Source organism: Balaenoptera musculus, chromosome 3 (assembly GCF_009873245.2).
Source record: "Balaenoptera musculus isolate JJ_BM4_2016_0621 chromosome 3, mBalMus1.pri.v3, whole genome shotgun sequence".
Taxonomy (NCBI): domain Eukaryota; kingdom Metazoa; phylum Chordata; class Mammalia; order Artiodactyla; family Balaenopteridae; genus Balaenoptera; species Balaenoptera musculus.
The window spans coordinates 81,718,923-81,736,724 of record NC_045787.1 but is presented as its reverse complement, the minus strand read 5'-3'; the positions used below and the strand labels follow the sequence as shown (position 1 = coordinate 81,736,724).

Sequence of the window (17,802 nt, the reverse complement as noted above, 5' to 3'; positions counted from 1 at the left end):
ACTCTTGCTTGCTTATTTACTATAGTTCTAGCTCTTATAAAAACCTCTTCAGATTTAATTGTATTGTGCTTTGAGTAAATGAAAACTATTCCAGAGTAGATTGGTTGGAAGAACATGAGTTATCTTATTGGCAATTTCAATATTCAGTGGCTCCTCGTTAGCATGTAGTCCATTATCCCATGCCATTTCCCTTGTGTAATGGATGGATCAATTATCATTGAATTGTAAATATGTTTTTGAGAATGTCAAACCAATATTTTTCCCTTGTGAAAGAAGTGGCGGTTAGTGGTTACTTGTTTTGAATTTGAGGTTAAAGAAACAAAAGTGTTATGGTCTGTTTTATTGAACTCGGCAGAGAAGTATTCTTTCTATTTAGCATCATAAAAGTTTTGTACATAAGGGAGTTTATAATTTTACCTTTTCAAGATTTGAACTTATTTACTTTTCATTATTTTTTTTCCTCCTCAAATGAAAGCCTTAAAATGTTTTTACTCCATTCATCCTACTTTTAACTCTCCTTCCTCCTCTTCCATACAGGCACATTCTTGTGTTTTGCTGAGATTGTTTATAATTTTTAATTCTAATTACTGTTATTTTCTTTTATAGTAGTTCTGTTCTATTTCATATATTTCTATTTAATTTATTTTATAAATTCTTATATGTATCAAGAGTCATTACTGACCGAGGCTTTTTTTATCCTTATGTTCTCGTGCTTTGAGATCTTGATTCTGATTCAGATCTCTAAAGATACAGCATTTTATTGCTGGTTTTTCTCAGATAGGATGCCATCTAAGTATCCTTGAATGTCAGAATGATATTTCTGACTGGATGGATACTTTCAGATCATACTCCTTTAATTTTAGTAGTCTGTAGATGTTGTTTGGCTCTTTTCTAGTTAAATATGTTGCAGTTGAGAAGTTTCAAGCTAATGTGATTCTTAGTTATTTCTATCTGCAAATTTGTAAATTTTTTCATTTCTCTTTGATTTCAGGAAATTCACTAGTTTATTCCTAAATATGTATCATTTTTCCATTAATCCTTGCTTGGAGTCCATTATCTTTTTCAGTCTGAAAACTTAAATATTTTCTACTCATTATTTTAAAAAATTATTGCATTTCTTCATTCAGGTTCTTTTTTTCCTTTTGTCACTGTTGTTATTATTATGTTCGATCATCTGGCTGTGACTTCTAAATGTCTTATCTTGCCTTTTTGTGACTCCTTTGTGTGTGTGTGTTGCTCAGTTTTATGGAATTTTTTTGCATTGAATATTCTAGAACTATACTTTGTGGTTTTTCACTTTATGGTTAAATATTGTGAAATAACTGAATCACTATACTCCCCTCTGGTAGATTAATAAGGTTCTGAGAACTCCAGCAATATAGACCCTTATTGAAAATTGCTTAACTCTATACCTAAGGTTCTTAACTACCGAGAGCAATACTTGTGGAGCAGTACCAAAAGTTTGATATTTAGAGACCACTCTCATCTTTCCTCACAGTCAATTCTTCATTTACTGGACATAGAAATTCAGAACACAATTAAAAAAAATCGAATATGGGGTAGGTTTATTGTATGGAGATATATAGTAAGACTGGGGAAGAGAACTTTCCAAGCCAGCTTTTACCTCCTTTCCCTGGTCCCTTGCATATGATCAAGGCACATTCACCCTACTGATTAATCATCTGTCAATTTTCTAGGTGCTCCATGTATAAATTTTCTCAACATTGTATGTATAAAACTATTAGTGATCAGTATTTATACTTTTATGCTAAAGAAAATGCTGAAATTTTACAAATAATTATATTGTGTGTATTTAAAATGTGCTATTTCATCATGGTATCTACCATTCTAATGCTGCATTTTGCAGTATAATCATAGTTATTCATTTGGTGAACTGTATTTTTTCTTTAGAATTTGATGAGGAATACTGTCTTTATGTGTTTAGTTCTATCAACTTGCTCAGAAGCCTTAGTTACTACTGGATTTGCTACATTTTTACCTAAATTTATAGAAAATCAGTTTGGATTGTCTTCCAGCTCTGCAGCTACCCTTGCAGGTAAAACATTTTCTTTGTTCTAGCTTAATCTAATAATCTTACTTTACCACATTAGATATTTATTAAAATAGCATAAAATTTTGGATAGCCCACTCCTTGAAGTTTAAACTTTACACTGATTTTGATAAAAGTTTCCAATTTTCTGACATTAGACAATCTATTGTATGAATTTGAGAGATACAAATGCTATATACAGAGCTAAAGCGAATATATATTAATCTTAATATTCAAAACATTAACTTTATTAATCTCTTACTTAATATAACCGTTAACTCATTTACTCATGTTGTTTCTAAATCACATGAGTGCTTTCAGATGTTAAAACCATAGTACTACTTGCTTTTGATGTTTTCCAATTGTTGGTATAAGTTACTCAGTATACGTGTATGTTTTCTCACTGTGTCTTCTTTCTCATTAGGGACTGTTTTAATTCCTGGAGCTGCTCTTGGTCAGATTTTAGGTGGTATCCTTGTTTCGAAATTCAAAATGACGTGTAAAAACATAATGAAGTTTGCTTTGCTCACGTCTATAACTGCACTTGCACTGACTTTTGTATTTGTTTATGCCAACTGTGAAAATGAGCCATTTGCAGGTGTATCTGAATCATATAATGGGTAAATATATTTCACTGCTTTTTGATATTAATATCAGAGTAAAAAACTATGTGTATTTCCAAGTATATGCTTTCTTAAATAAAATGATAAGAAATTGGCTTTTTTAAAAAAGTTGGAAGGCTGCTTTTCCTATGTAAGAATATGTAGTTTTTATTTTTAGTTTCAGTAATTGATATCATATTAACAGTTGGATATTTTTTCAGAAAGAATTTAAGAAACAACTATTCTATACTGAGTACTATACTCAGGGATACAAAGATTAATATTACAGAATCTTTGTCCGTAATGGATTCAACATCCTAGGGAGAATTTCACATTTTATGTTCCTATTGATTTAAATTTTAAAACTCCGTATGGTGAAATTCTCTTATTAGATGGATTGAAAATAGGCTAGTAGAGAATTAAAATGAAGCTAGAGCTAGGTGATACTAATCACTGTTGTGTTTACTTTAGAAGTTCATGTTTATTATAGAGAAATAAATAACTTTTTGTTGTTATGACCTGTAAACATATTTCTACCTATAACTGGTTTGACCATTTTATCTTTCTTTGCCTTGTTTGTTTTGCTTTGAAATCCTAAGCCACAAGTAGAGGATCAGGCTGTAGGACATTGCCCAGCAGTGTATTTTATGGCCTACGGTGCTGCTTTAATTGTTTGAATATATGTCTTTGAGACTGTTGAAGGGGATGGTGCTCCAGGTCAAGGACTCTCTAATTTTGTATTAATATGGCATTCAGATAACCTAAATAAAGGGAAAAGTTTGTTTTGAAAAGTTTGCCAATAACAATTATCATGATTTGTAGCTACTGTTCATGTCTGTCATTCTTTTATATTAATGAAAAACGTTCTAAAGCAGTGTTTAGTCCAGCTCCATTACATTTGTTCAACAATTCATCGACTGCTTCCTCTGGCAGACTTTTATGGCAAAATTCCTACTCTAAAGGAGTTTCCAGGGTAGCAGGATAGATTGGGAAACAAAACAGTGAATGAACAATGAATTAGGTGGTGAGAGATATAAAAGGCTATGGAATTAAAAAGAGCTTTTCAGTTTCTTTAATTAGATTTAGGAATGGCTTCATGGCATAATAGAGAAATAGGGCTAAAATATCGTCTAAGTATACAAAAAGCTTGAGAGAGAAAGATTTGGGAAAGAGGGAATGGCAAAGGAATATGTTAAGCCAAAGCATAAATGCTAGAAAGTGAAGGCTAGATTCAGGGACCAGTTTGAATGGCGCTTAGGTCATGTGTCTGGAAATAGTAGAAAGATACCTGGAAAGGTCGAAAGATAGATAGAGGTAAGTTGTGCAGAACCTGACTGACACCTATAAACTTCACCCAAATGTACCCCAAGAAACCACTTTTTTTGTATGTTCCTTTTAGAAGTACAGAAACTTCTGGATAGTTTAATACTACTCTATCACCTTGATGCACAGATGATGTGGATGTGAATCCATCTGATATTTTCTACCTTAAACAAGAGTCACTACCAGATGAGTGGCCTTAGCCTAATCAGGAGGGAAAGCAAGTGAGGTGGTGTCAGTTCGAGGTGCCTGTGGGGGCTGGACATCGAGAGATATCACGATCTGGGACATAGAGACAGAGCTTAATTACATACACATTCTTAGTGGTGAAAAAACTGAAAGTGAGTATACACATGTACACACGCACATTCACACACACGGGATGTGTGTGCGGGTGTGTGTAGATTCTATTAATAAAGAGATAAGGCTTGAAGTCACAATGGAGGTGTGAAATTGTCAGATCATTTTTCTCTGTGGTCCCAGATTCTTGATTTGGCTATGTGCCCTGCATATTAAAATGTCCATATCCGGCTTCCCTGGTGGCGCAGTGGTTGAGAATCTGCCTGCCAATGCAGGGGACACGGGTTCGAGCCCTGGTCTGGGAAGATCCCACATGCCGCGGAGCAACTAGGCCCGTGAGCCACAATTACTGAGCCTGCGCGTCTGGAGCCCGTGCTCCGCAACAAGAGAGGCCGCGACGGTGAGAGGCCCGCGCACCGCAATGAAGAGCGGCCCCCGCTTGCCACAACTAGAGAAAGCCCTCGCACAGAAACGAAGACCCAACACAGCCATAAATAAAAATAAATAAATAAATTTAAATAGCACTTGGCAAAAAACAAAGAGAGGGAAGAAAAAATATAGTTATTAAAAAAAAAAAGGTAAAAAAAAAAAATGTCCATATCATGGACAGCTTAGTCGTAATAACCTTATGCAAGAATCATGTGTATAAGAAAAAGTACAATGAAAGAACAGACTAAGAAGCTCAAGGAATAACTCCTTAGTGAAGTGGGAGAAAGAGAGGTTGTGAAGTTGCAGGGTTTGTAGTAAGTACACACAATATTTTTTCCCTATCTGGCCTATAGCTAGAATTTCATTGCTTATCTGAAACAGCGCCTTAAAGAGGCATGTCTTTCAAGGAGTTGCAGTAGATTTAGGGAAATCTTTGCTTATTGTAGAAACATAATTATAGAATAATAGTTTGGATTCACATAAGACATTAATGTTTAAATTCAGCTATTCGTGATAAACATGTTTCTCATATATACATATATGTATGTATAAACACACATTTATGTGTATTTTTAAAATTATTAAATATATTTTGTGTATAATCAAAATGATATATTTTAAATACTTTTAATATTCAATTTTTAAAAATTTAAGATATTTTATACATTTTAAAAAGAATATGTATATGTTAAGAAAATTTAATAAACTTCACAGGCATTGGCTATTTTCCTGGTAATAGCTTCCCCTTTACTTTATGAAATAAACCTTTAGAAAATGTGTAGGCTAAAGTGATTAACCCTTGATAATAAGGAATATATTCTATATTTCTTTGTTTCTACTGTAGTTTGCCTCAGACTGTCTTAAACTTTCATGTTCTTAGTAATCATTTATCAATAACATGGGGATTATATATTGGAAATTTTTAATTTAAAAATTATTGTATAGAGGCTATTTCTAGAGTTTCAGGGACAGTTTTTCTGTCACCTTATTTCTACATCTATATTGTAAACTAGAGGTGGGCAGAGACTATCCTGATTGCTTTCATGAATGGAATCATGCTTGATAAAGACATCTAGCAGCAGCCTGTGGAATAGATTTGAAGACAGAGAGACTCTAAGCAGAGAGACGAATTACTTAAAATTTACTCTTTGATCACCCTTTCCTTCAAACTCCCTACTGATTTGTTCCCCATTTGTTTTATATCCTTCTCTTTAATCTATTTCCTTCATGAGCTTCTTGTTCTCCACTTACTCCTTAAGTATCATCATTTTGCAACATAGCAGTTATTATCTTCTGATACTTAGATAAATCGCTCATTTACTGTTTTTTTTTTTTTTTTTTTTTTTTTTAATTTCATTTACTGTTTTTGATCCCCAGTGCAAGAAACTTGGCTTCATGGTTGCAGGGAATTTTATTCCTCCCTCCCTCCATCTTCCCTTCCTCCCTTCCTTTATTTCCCCCTCCCCGCCTCCCTCTCTCCCTCCCTCCCTCCCTGCCTTCCTTCCTTCCTTCCTTCCTCCCTCCCTCCTTCCCTCCCTTCCTTCCTCTATCTTTATCTCTATTTCTTTATTTATTTTAGATATATTTCCACCACTTTGAGTCTAGCACATGATTGGAACTCACTACGTATTCATGAAATAAATGAACTCCCAAGACCTCTCTGTACTCTTCCCACTCTTTATATGGTTGATCTTATCATTCTCAGAGTTTCAGCTACATCTATATGCAAATGGATATTAAGATACCTGGCTCCAGGCCAGATTTCTTCACCAAATTTGAGACTCTTAATCTCAATATGTATAAAACCATACCCATCACCTCTTCCCCAAAACTAGTTCTTCTCTACCAAAATGCCAAGTTAGACACTAGGAGTCACTCTTGACTTTTCCATCCTGTTCCTATCTTCAGTCAACCAAACACCAAATCGTACTGATTCTACATCCAAAATATTTCTCAAATCTGTTTTTTTTTAATCAAAATTCTATTTTAGTTCTCCTACACATTATCATAATTTATTGCCTAGGGTATTGTAACTAGTCCCCTTCCTCCAAATTCAAACTCTGTATAACTGCTAGGGTTATTTCTTTAAAGTGTACTTTTCACATTGCCACTTTTCAGTCTAAAATACTTGATTACCTTTTCAAAATAAGTTAAAGCACATTGTTTTTAACAAGGCCCATGAGGCTTTCAACAATCTGGTCCATGACTCTTTTCCAACTACATTTCCTATCACTCTCTGCCTCAGACATCATTCATATTTCTCCATATAGAATGCTATTTCTCACCTTTTGACTTTTATCAGCTTCTCTGAAGTACCCTTCACCTTCCCCATTTACTCAGCTAACTCTTACTCATTCTTTAAGACTTATCTCAGGCAGATGCTCCTTCAGACCCTCTTATCTAAACTTTGGCTTGTTTTAAGTGTCATTCCTCAGTGCAGATATCTAAAATACACTTTGTTGATATCTAGAACCACAGTCTATAACCATATTAGTGTATAAATTTGTGTCCACTCTACTCCTAGACTGTGAAATCTTTGAGAATGGCGACTGTCTTATCAGCTTTGTAGTCTCAATACCCAGCATAGGGCCTAGCACTTGCTCAATATATATTGTTTTAATGAATAAATAAATAAGGGATTGGAGAAGTATCTTTGCCTAGGGTAACCCTTTATATTTTAAAAGATGTTCCTCCTATTAAGAGGCAGCATGGAACAACACCGAGCCTGGCAACCAGGAGTATTATATTTGGAAAAGAAAGAAAAGTAAATTAGTTTCTCTGGGACTCAGTTTTCCCATTGATAAAGTGAGTATGCTGAAGATTACAATTGTATTCATCCTTCCAGGTTTAAAATTTCACTGACATCCCAGGGAAATTTGGCAGTGTCTGGATACATTTTGGTTGTCACAACTAAGGGGATGCTATTGGCATCCAGTGGGTAGAAGCCAGGGTTGCTGCTAAATAGCCTACAATCCACAGAACCAGCCCTCCCTCACCCCACAACAAAAAAAAAAGGAAAGAAAGAAAGAAAAAAAAAAAGAATTATCTGGTACCAAATGAGAAACTGCTTTATTTGCTTACTCTGCCTATGTTTTTTAAATCATTGACAGACGTTATATTATACAGCTATTGTTTCTACTGCCTGTCTCTTCCACAAGAAGTTAATTAAGCGCTATGTGAAAAGGCAGACATTCTGTTTGTTTTAGTTGTTCAGTAATTAAATGAAGTGTTGAGTGAGTGAATAAATGATTGAATGGCAAGATATAACAATGCTTCTGAACTGTTCATTAAAAGTTAGAACATAGATAATTTACCCATCTTTTATTTCTTGTTGACAGGACAGGAGAACTGGGAAACTTGACCGCTCCTTGTAATGCCAATTGTAACTGTCTGCGATCATATTATTATCCTATCTGTGGAGGAAATGGAATCCAATATTTTTCTCCCTGCTATGCAGGTTGTACAAATTCTGTTTCCAAAAGACATCCAAAGGTAACTTGTGTCTTTACCTTACTTTACCTTACTTCCTTACATACCTTAATGAGGCAGTATGTTTGTGTATTTCTGGATGCCCTTCTTTATCCCTCTAGTGGTGTCATGCTGTGCCTAGTCTTTCCTTCCTGGCCCACCTCCTCCATTCAGAAGCCAGGCATAAAGTTTCAGTCAAGTAAAATGAATAAGTTCGAGAGATCTGCTGTACAACATTGTACCTATGTCAACAATAATGCATCGTACACTTAAAACTTGTTGTGTTCTTACCTTAATTAAAAAAAAAAAAAAAGGCCCCTGACCACTCCAACTGAAAAAGATTCTTCTTCCTTTATACCTCACATTCAATTACTGTTGAAAAATCAATTTAGCAGTTCCTCACATACATCTTTATAACATCACTTCTGTTATAGAAGTGAAATATTATTTACCTTTTTACATTGTTATATTTTTTCTCAACTATACTTTATGTCGCTCGAAGTCAGGGAACTTCTCTTATTCTTACTGAGTACAGTGTATATAATAAAAACACAATAAATATTTGTTGCTTTTAATTGATACACCATGGACACATTAAAAAAAATATACAAATCACTAAACCGTTCTCAAATGCAAGTTTACTTCTAGTTGTGGATTAGAATGCATATCAGGACTTCCCTGGTGACGCAGTGGTTAAGAATCCGCCTGCCAATGCAGGGGACACGGGTTCTGTCCCTGGTCCGGGAAGATCCCACATACCGCGGAGCAGCTATGCCTGTGTGCCACAACTACTGAAGCCCACGTGCCCTAGAGCCCGCACGCCACAACTACTGAGCCCACGCACTGCAACTACTGAAGCCTGCGCACTCTAGGGCCCGTGCTCCACATGAGAGAAGCCACCGCAATGAGAAGCACGCACACTGCAATGAAGAGTAGCCCCCGCTCGCTGCAACTAGAGAAAGCCCGCGCGCAGCAACGAAGACCCAACACAGCCAAAAAATAAATAAAATTTTAAAAAAAAGAATGCATATCAGTTTACCTAAATATGATTTCTTTTTAATACAGTTAAATGGTTTAAGAAAATCCAATAGAATTTTGTTGTACTACATCTACACTCTAAAGATTTTATCTTCGTTAAATTTAATAGCCTGGGAAGAAATAATATTCACATTACTAGTAGTACATAATAGGTAATGTTATGCATTAATAGATAATGTGATAACTTTAAAAAGACCTGAGGGAAATATATAATATGATATAAGAGACTACAATGAATAAGGTATGTAAGAATTATATGACAAAACAGCACAATCTTGGATATTTGAATTATGGATTAGTGAAATGGCATTCCTTTTTCTATATAAAGATAAGTTTAAAATTGCAAGAAAAGATTTTTACATAAATAAATAGAAATCATTAATTGAAATAATCTGTAACAGTACTTCAGATTTCTTTTAGAACCAACACAGATGTCTGTATGTGTGTGTGTGGTTATACACATTTATATGTTCATATACACACATAAATATATGTCTGTGCATATGTACACATATCTTTAATGATTTTGTGTGTAATAAATACATTGAACATTTATCTCAACAGAGATGTAGGATTTCATCTTTCTGCTGGGGGTAAACCAGAATGTGAGAAACAGTATACATTTTTTTTCATATTACTTAGCTTATAGATTTAAAAATAGTTGTCTAAGAACATTGAAAAATATGCCAGAAAAAATGTGAATCATAGCAGACTTAATAGACTTGGTTGACATGTGCAGTTTTAATCCTTGGAGTAAAACTAACTAGATAACTACCATAAAGTTCCTGTGAAAATTTAATGGAAGATTTTTAAGATCCAAAAACTGAGGGTTACCATACCTTCAAACCAGTGGACATCTGGGGTTGCTTTAGTTTCAAAACAGGTTGAGAGGGGCTTCCCTGGTGACGCAGTGGTTGAGAATCTGCCTGCCAATGCAGGGGACACGGGTTCGAGCCCTGGTCTGGGAAGATCCCACATGCCGCGGAGCAACTGGGCCCGTGAGCCACAACTACTGAGCCTGTGCGTCTGGAGCCTGTGCTCCGCAACAGGAGAGGCCACGATAGTGAGAGGCCCGCGCACCGCGATGAAGAGTGGCCCCCGCTCGCCGCAACTGGAGAAAGCCCTTGCACAGAAACAAAGACCCAACACAGCCAAAAATAAATAAATAAATTAATTAATTAATTAAAAATGCAACTGAAAAAAAAAGAAAAAAAAAACAGGTTGAGAAAATTAGGTGTTTGTGTCAGTTATAAGGAATCAGATTCCACAAGTGAGCATAATACATATCATAGACTCAGAACTACCTGGAAGGTAAACTATTCCTTTGAGAGGCAGATGAGTAGGTAGCATTTTCCTGTATATAAAATATCAATCAATAAGTGCTATTGACTAACTCTAATTAGAAGATTATGACAAGGAATTAAATTAATGGAAGGGTTTTACTCACATAACAAAATGTATAGACACAAATACCATCCTGCAGAAGGAAACCAAAATAAATGAATAAATAAGTAAATAAATAAAAAATCTAATACCCAGAGCACACTTGAAATGGTATTAGTTATTCTGACATGGTTAATTCGATATTTATATTTGGCACCAAATATTATCATTACCATTTTAAACAATAAATTGTCTTCTAGGGATTGTTTCAGAAAAGCAAGTTATTTTGACTTCCAAATTTTCTATTTGACCTGGCTTTTTTATGTCCAACTAGTCCATGAAACAACTCATTTTTTCACAGGATTTTTTTATGAAATATATCAGATAGGCAAAATGCATTGAAAATAATGTAATAAATATGCACATTTGTTCACAGAAATAGAATATATTTCCTACCAGTGATCTGAACTACAAAAACAGATGTTGACTAGCAGCTAGCTATATTATAGGCAAATGTATACTTTTTTATGTAAGAGAGTTGTAAAGCTTTATTAAGATACAAAATACTGTTTTCAGTTTTCCTTCTTAAAATTTTTAAAGGCTACTTTATTTCATTATTTGACATATCGGATTGCTGAGTATGTAATATTTCATTTTAGGAATGTCACCTGCATATTTTGAGTTTCCTGAATCAGTACCAGTGGTCTCTGGCCTTTGGGACAGTAAAAGCACCACTTCACTTTGACTTCTCTAGCTCTGCTCTGACTTTATTGAGGCCTTAAACATATAAAAAGATTTGTAGTAAGGATGGAGTTGAGATGTAAAAAGCCTTTAAAAAATGATTATGCCTAACTTTTCAAATACCTGAACTCTTTTCCTACAAAGTAATACTTGTGATTTTTAAACATGTTACTTTCCAACATTTCATATTATTAATTTATATGTATACACATATGTGCATATATATGTGTGTATATATATATTAAATAGTTAATATGTTAATAAAAAATAGCCTTCAGGATAATGTAATAACTTCTAGTTTTTGATTATCATAAATATGTCATCTTAAGAAGGGTCCAGTTTGCTTTTGGTAAAACAATTCAAAAAGTTCAGAAAATTATAGTAAAAAGGTTTAGTTGAAAGTAGTTTTTTTTCCCCCCAAACTCTTGTAATGTATTAGTTAATTTACTGTGGCAATTGTTAAAATTAGAGTGTTAGTTCTTTCAAACTAGCATAGATAGTGAGATTGTCACTATGCATGCTTTTCTTTGTGTCCTAATAATGGAAAAGAAGAAAATTAGCAGGAAAACTATTTGAACAATTGTGATCTATTGAAAGCAGCCTAGAATGTGTGAGATCATCTAATTGTTATATTCTTGTCAATTTGTTTTATAAGACATGAATCAATAATAGGTTACAAGTTAAAATAATGGACACAAAAGTCAAATACAGATTATTCTACTTTGTAACTATGGCCCCTTGTTTTCACTTGCTTGATTTCTTAAGGGTTATTACTGTTTCTCATCACTATTTGTTGTTTATGAATTAAGACTGTGTAAGTGTTTGCCATGTCTAAAACTCACATAATTTGCAATGATAAAATATGTTTTGAAGATAAGCACTTTTAGTATGTTTATGTCTAATATTTCCAGGTATATTATAACTGTTCATGTATTGAAAGAAAAACAGAAGTAACACCTACTCCATCAAGTTTTAGTTTTGAAGCTCAAGCTGGGAAGTGTTCAAGTCAATGTAAAAACTTGCCTGTATTCCTTGGCATTTTCTTTGCTGCAATTGTTTTTACCTTCATGGCTGGTACTCCTATAACTGTGTCTATCCTAAGGTATGTGTTATATTGTGAAATTTGCCATCCCTAAGCCAACATGTTGAATGAAAAAAAAATGGACTTAGGGATTTATTTGGGGTTTATATTGACTGTTGGTTCCAATACTAATTCAGCCCTTACAAGAGCATTAGTTCTGTGGCATTGGGAAAGCTACCTCATTGAACCCAAGATGTTTGAGGCTTTAACAAGATCATGGTTGTGAAAGTGTCTTAACATTGCCTACTTGGCATGTACTCGATGCTAGTTTCTCTGCTTCTTTCATGAGGCTTTGGTTGTAAGCTGGAGTTATAATCATTTGCATTTGAGTATGATGGAAATGGCAGTGCATTCCACATGTGTCAGAATCAGAATGATGTGCATTCTGTCTTATACAGTAGGTGCTGTGATATTAAACCTTCCTGTAAACAGTAAAATATGCTGGCTGTCCCCTGGCTCTTCAGTGTTTTGTGCCTTTCATTGGCTCTTCTTCCTTCCACACCACTTTGTAAAAATATTTCCTATTTGCCCTTCCATAAGCTCATCAGCCTTTCGATATCTTTCCTAACAAACTAGCTTTTTCTGTCTTCAATTTTTGTTCCTTGATACTCACTGCTTTTTCACATACTTTTTGACAAACAGAAGCTTCAGAGATTTTGTCTAAAAACATTAAGTAGTCTGTTAACATAACACCTATTACATCTATGTCACTTTTTACCTACATATATATTTTTTAAAGACGACTTGATCTCTTCTATCTCCCATCTAACTCTTTTGTGTGCCAACATCATGTCTCATTCATCTCTGAGAGTTATTACTTAAAGAATTATTGTTGAATCAAATTGAGCATCAGAAATTGTTTTACACTACCTCCAATTTGTAACCGTAACTCACAGGTATGATTTCTGTCTCAAAGTTAATAAGAGAATAAGAATTATTTGCTTGCAACTTAAGTCATATGACTTGTAACTTATGGGACAGTCAAAAAGAAGTCTTGTTAATGAATGTCCTCTCTTCTTTACATTTGCTAAAATTCATACATATCCAATACATTTGTTAAAACTCATTTGACTCTTTTTTGGTATTATTTGCAGTATTTTAGTTGAGATAACATTTTTCTTCTCTTATAATTCCAGAAAGGTTGAACTGTATATAAGCTGTTATAAATAATTTGTTTATTTCATGTGTATAGTATTTGCTTTAATCTAGAAATGCTAAGCTGTTATAAAAATGAATTTGCTCAAAGAGTAAATATACTATACAACCATTTTTTGTCTTATATGCATTTAATATATCCAGGTGTGTTAATCAAAAGCAGCGATCTCTAGCATTGGGAATACAGTGTATGTTGCTTCGATTATTAGGTATGCCATTTTTCTTAATGCATTGGTAACTGTTGGTTATTTTTATTCATTACTGTTATTGATTTATTCACTTACATCACGTGCCAAGAAAACAATTAGTTTAACTGCAGTGGAACTGCAATTAGTTTCTGCAATTGTCATTGAAGAAAGCTGTTTTCCACTATTCAAGATGTAGTATTATTTATATATCACATAGGAAAATAATGACTTTACTTTTCACCTACCTGATTGGTTAACTGTTGTTTCCAATTCTGTTGCAAATATAACCCTGAAGAGTATATTATATTTATTTAAAATATAACATATGGTCATCAACACATTTCTAATAGAGCAAGTAAAAGACATGATTTTTTTTCTATTCATATAAAACCTATGACTAACATAAATTATGATAAAATCTTATTTATATCTATTGTAATTCCTTTTCCTCCCTGTATTTAACTCCATTTAGGACATAATTATGTTACATTAGCATTGAAAAATGATGAATTTATGTTTCAGTAAAAACTGTGCTGTGAATATTGTGTCTAGTTAAGAATTGATGGAAGAAATAATTTATGCCAGAAAATTTTTAAGGTTCCAGATGTAGGAAGAATAAAAAGGCAGAAACATGTCTTACACGTAATTATATGTGTGTATAATTTTATGTATAATATTATACCCATAATATTAAGATTATTTATAAAAGTAAAAATCAAAAGCAGGAAACATTAGAGATCCCCTAGACCAACTTTTCAATTTTTTATATGAGTAAATTAAGGACCTGAGAGATTCAGGGATTTGCCCATAGTTGCACAATTAATGGTGAACTAGGCATGTTAGTGTGAATGTTTGTGTGCATGTACATATGTACATTCCCATGCACAGTCATGTCACTGTATGTATGTGTATGTATATATAAATATGTATACTCACACACCCACATTAGTTTACATGCACATGCACACACACCCACACACACACGCATAATATATATGCTGTGGTTTAGGAGACTTATTCTGTGCATCAATAATTTATTTTGATTTTTTTAAAGTATAATAGCTAATTTCAAAGACATTTATTAAATTAGAAAAGCAGTGAATTAGAATATTTACTTAACTAAATATTAACCCAATATATGACAGAGATGTTTATTAAAATAATTTCTTGAATTAATTAGAAATATATAATAATTATGTATAATTATTTTAGAGTGTTTTATCTGTGTTTCTTTATATTCCTATTACTTGTACATGAACTGATTGATTTGCATATGGGCAGATTAATACCTATTTTTATAAAATATATACAAAATCATATATAAAAAAATCTGTAACTATAAACTATAATCTTCACTTACGTGTATTTCACGTGTAATTCTTCTAGGCACAATACCTGGGCCTATTATATTTGGCATCACAATAGACAGCACATGTGTTCTCTGGGATATCAACGAATGTGGAATTAAAGGAGCTTGCTGGATTTATAATAACATCAAGATGGCCTATATGTTAGTGGCCATAAGTAAGTGGTGACTTTTTGATATCTTTAGAATAAATGGATTATGTCAAGAGAAGAAAAATCTTATTGTTACTTACTTAGGTTTTGAAATGTTCAGTCCATGCTTTTGGATTATCCTATAGTCCTGAAGCCGAGATCATTTATCATAGCATATTATAAAAGGTCTTACCTGGAGTCTGCAAGGCTCAGTCTAAAATAGAAGAGAGTAACATTTTAGCTTTCATTGTATCACATATCATATAATTTTCTTTTAACAACTTCTCTCAAACTTTTTTTGGAAAGTATAACAAAAAGCTAAAAGAGAGTTCTAAGAAACTGAAATGATTGTCATTTAGGCACCTGGGCTTTGGAAAGCACATAGAGCTGAGGTAGGGAAGTATTTTTTGGCTCTAAGGCACGTTGTAAGAAACCTTTTTATGATTTACAAGGTTAGCCATGATGTTTAACCCTTTTTGCCTTTGGTAGTCTGTCTTCCATAGTCTTGGTTAAGCAATCAATGAAAATTAAGAATAAGGAAATAGATCAATGCATCTAGTTCGAAAGAGTATGATAAAATTTAAAATTTAAAAAAACAACCTAAGAAATTAGAGTATTTAAAAATAGAGAAATTCTAGATATAAATACACACACATACAGAGTTGACCCTTGAACAACATGGGTTTGAACTGCTCGGGTCAATTTATAAGCAGATTTTTTTCAATAAATATGTACTGCAGTACTGCACAGTCTTCGGGTTGGTTGAATCCGCCATCTGGAACCGCAAATACAGAGGGCAGTCTGTAAAGTTATATGAGGATTTTTGATGCATGGGTTGCCGGTGCCCCTAACCCCTGAGTTGTTCAAGAATCAACTGTGTGTGTGTGTGTGTATTTAAAATAATGTGTGATTTTCATTGTGATTGTGGTGTGATTATTTTCGCACATGTATCAAGATAGCTTGTTTCTCCTACATGTGTTTAAATCCGTAGTATGCTGTCTGAATTTATAATGACAGAATAATAAATTATCCACTGAAGAAATAAATATATAAATCTAGAAAAATAATGAGAAGACAAATATTGACTAGAATAGGCAAAATTAATCTTCCCATCACTTTTACCTGTTAAAAAACATTTTTTATTCAGTGTATTTTTATGCTTAAAAATTTATTTATTGGTTATGTTTGTACTTTTTGACCAAAAAATATAGATAATGAATTGTTCCTTTACCTACTCTGTAGTGAATATGAGAATTTTTTTCCCCAAAACATACATACCTTTAAATATTCCAAGAACATTGTAACAGTAGTACCTATGTAATTGTTCTTCTTATAAATCTAGAAACGCTTAGCGCAGTGAGTATTCCTGTTTTTCAAATACACAGTTTGAGTAAAATATTAATGATTAACACAAATTAGCTACTGCAAAAACCATATTGTGAGGTCATTTAATTTATTTGGCTGGCACTTTGATGCTTGTACTGTGACCAGAACTAGTTTTTCTTCAAATAACTGAGCTTAAAATCAGAGTTCTTTGAAGACAAATTGAAGCCTGTGAAGAGTATTGAATGTTATATATTCCCATAGAAGCTTTCTTTTAAGAACTCCAAAGCCTTTTTTATTTTTAGAATTACTTTTCATCATGGACATGAAAATGTTGCAACTTATTATTCAGGTTCAAGGATGTCGTAAGCTATTTTTCCTTGGTTAAGAATGTATTATTGTAACCAAAAATAGAATAATTACTGTACATTTTCATTGTTTAGAAAGAAAATAAGGACTAGTTCATTGAATTATGGACAGATGTTCTATTGAAGAATATCAACTTTCTCACTAAAGTTTTAAAAATTTAAAACATAAAACTAATTGCTTATATACTTCTCTTTAAGTAGTGAGTTTCTACTCATGAAGAATTTTTCAATGAGAATTAATTTTTGTAATAATTAAAGGCCCAAATGCATGATTTATATTTGTTTCTATATTTAGGTGTTACTTGTAAAATTATCACCGTTTTCTTCAATGGGCTTGCAGTCTTTCTGTATAAACCGCCACCATTAGGCACGGACGTGCCATTTCAAAATCAGAATTCAGTTGTGACTACGGTTTCATTAGAATGTGATCTCAGCAAAGCAGGGCATGACGGGTAAAACAGCAAAAAAGAAGATTGAAAATTGGCCTCCATTTGTAAGAATACACATTGTCACTGCAGCATTAACTATACAATATGGACAATCATATTTTAAAAATTGATATTTTATAATTAAATGTGTTTTCTGTATATGTATGGACTCTTAATTTGGTTTTGTTTTAATATAAGAAACAGACCTGTGCCTTCAAGGCCCATCAGAAGCCTCAAAACACACACACACACATATACACACAGAGGTACATCTAGGTACAAAATCCCCAACTAATAAACTATACTAGAACCATAAAACCAATGATTAGTTTAAACTTTACATTTTAAAAACAAAGTGATGTTTCTATCCCTCTTACAACTTGTTTTATCTTAATTATCATTGCCAATAGTTTGGGCTTTTTTAGAAAATT

At 33.2% G+C, this 17,802-nt stretch overlaps 1 protein-coding gene across 3 annotated transcripts in view; it reads left to right on the top strand.

Annotated features, from left to right (window-relative positions):
* The window catches only part of SLCO4C1 (solute carrier organic anion transporter family member 4C1), a 61,369-nt gene extending 43,837 nt beyond the window's left edge, over positions 1–17,532 (top strand). For 2 of the 3 annotated variants that reach the window (XM_036845513.1, XM_036845514.1), the window contains exons 7-13: positions 1,912–2,056; positions 2,475–2,670; positions 8,040–8,193; positions 12,243–12,433; positions 13,712–13,776; positions 15,142–15,279; positions 17,239–17,532. In XM_036845513.1, the coding sequence (XP_036701408.1) occupies positions 1,912–2,056; positions 2,475–2,670; positions 8,040–8,193; positions 12,243–12,433; positions 13,712–13,776; positions 15,142–15,279; positions 17,239–17,399 (1,050 nt within the window). In that variant the 3' untranslated portion in view covers positions 17,400–17,532. The remainder of the gene's footprint in view (positions 1–1,911; positions 2,057–2,474; positions 2,671–8,039; positions 8,194–12,242; positions 12,434–13,711; positions 13,777–15,141; positions 15,280–17,238) is intronic. The other variant, XR_005019173.1, reaches the window with a different exon arrangement.
* Positions 17,533–17,802: the final 270 nt, after the last annotated feature.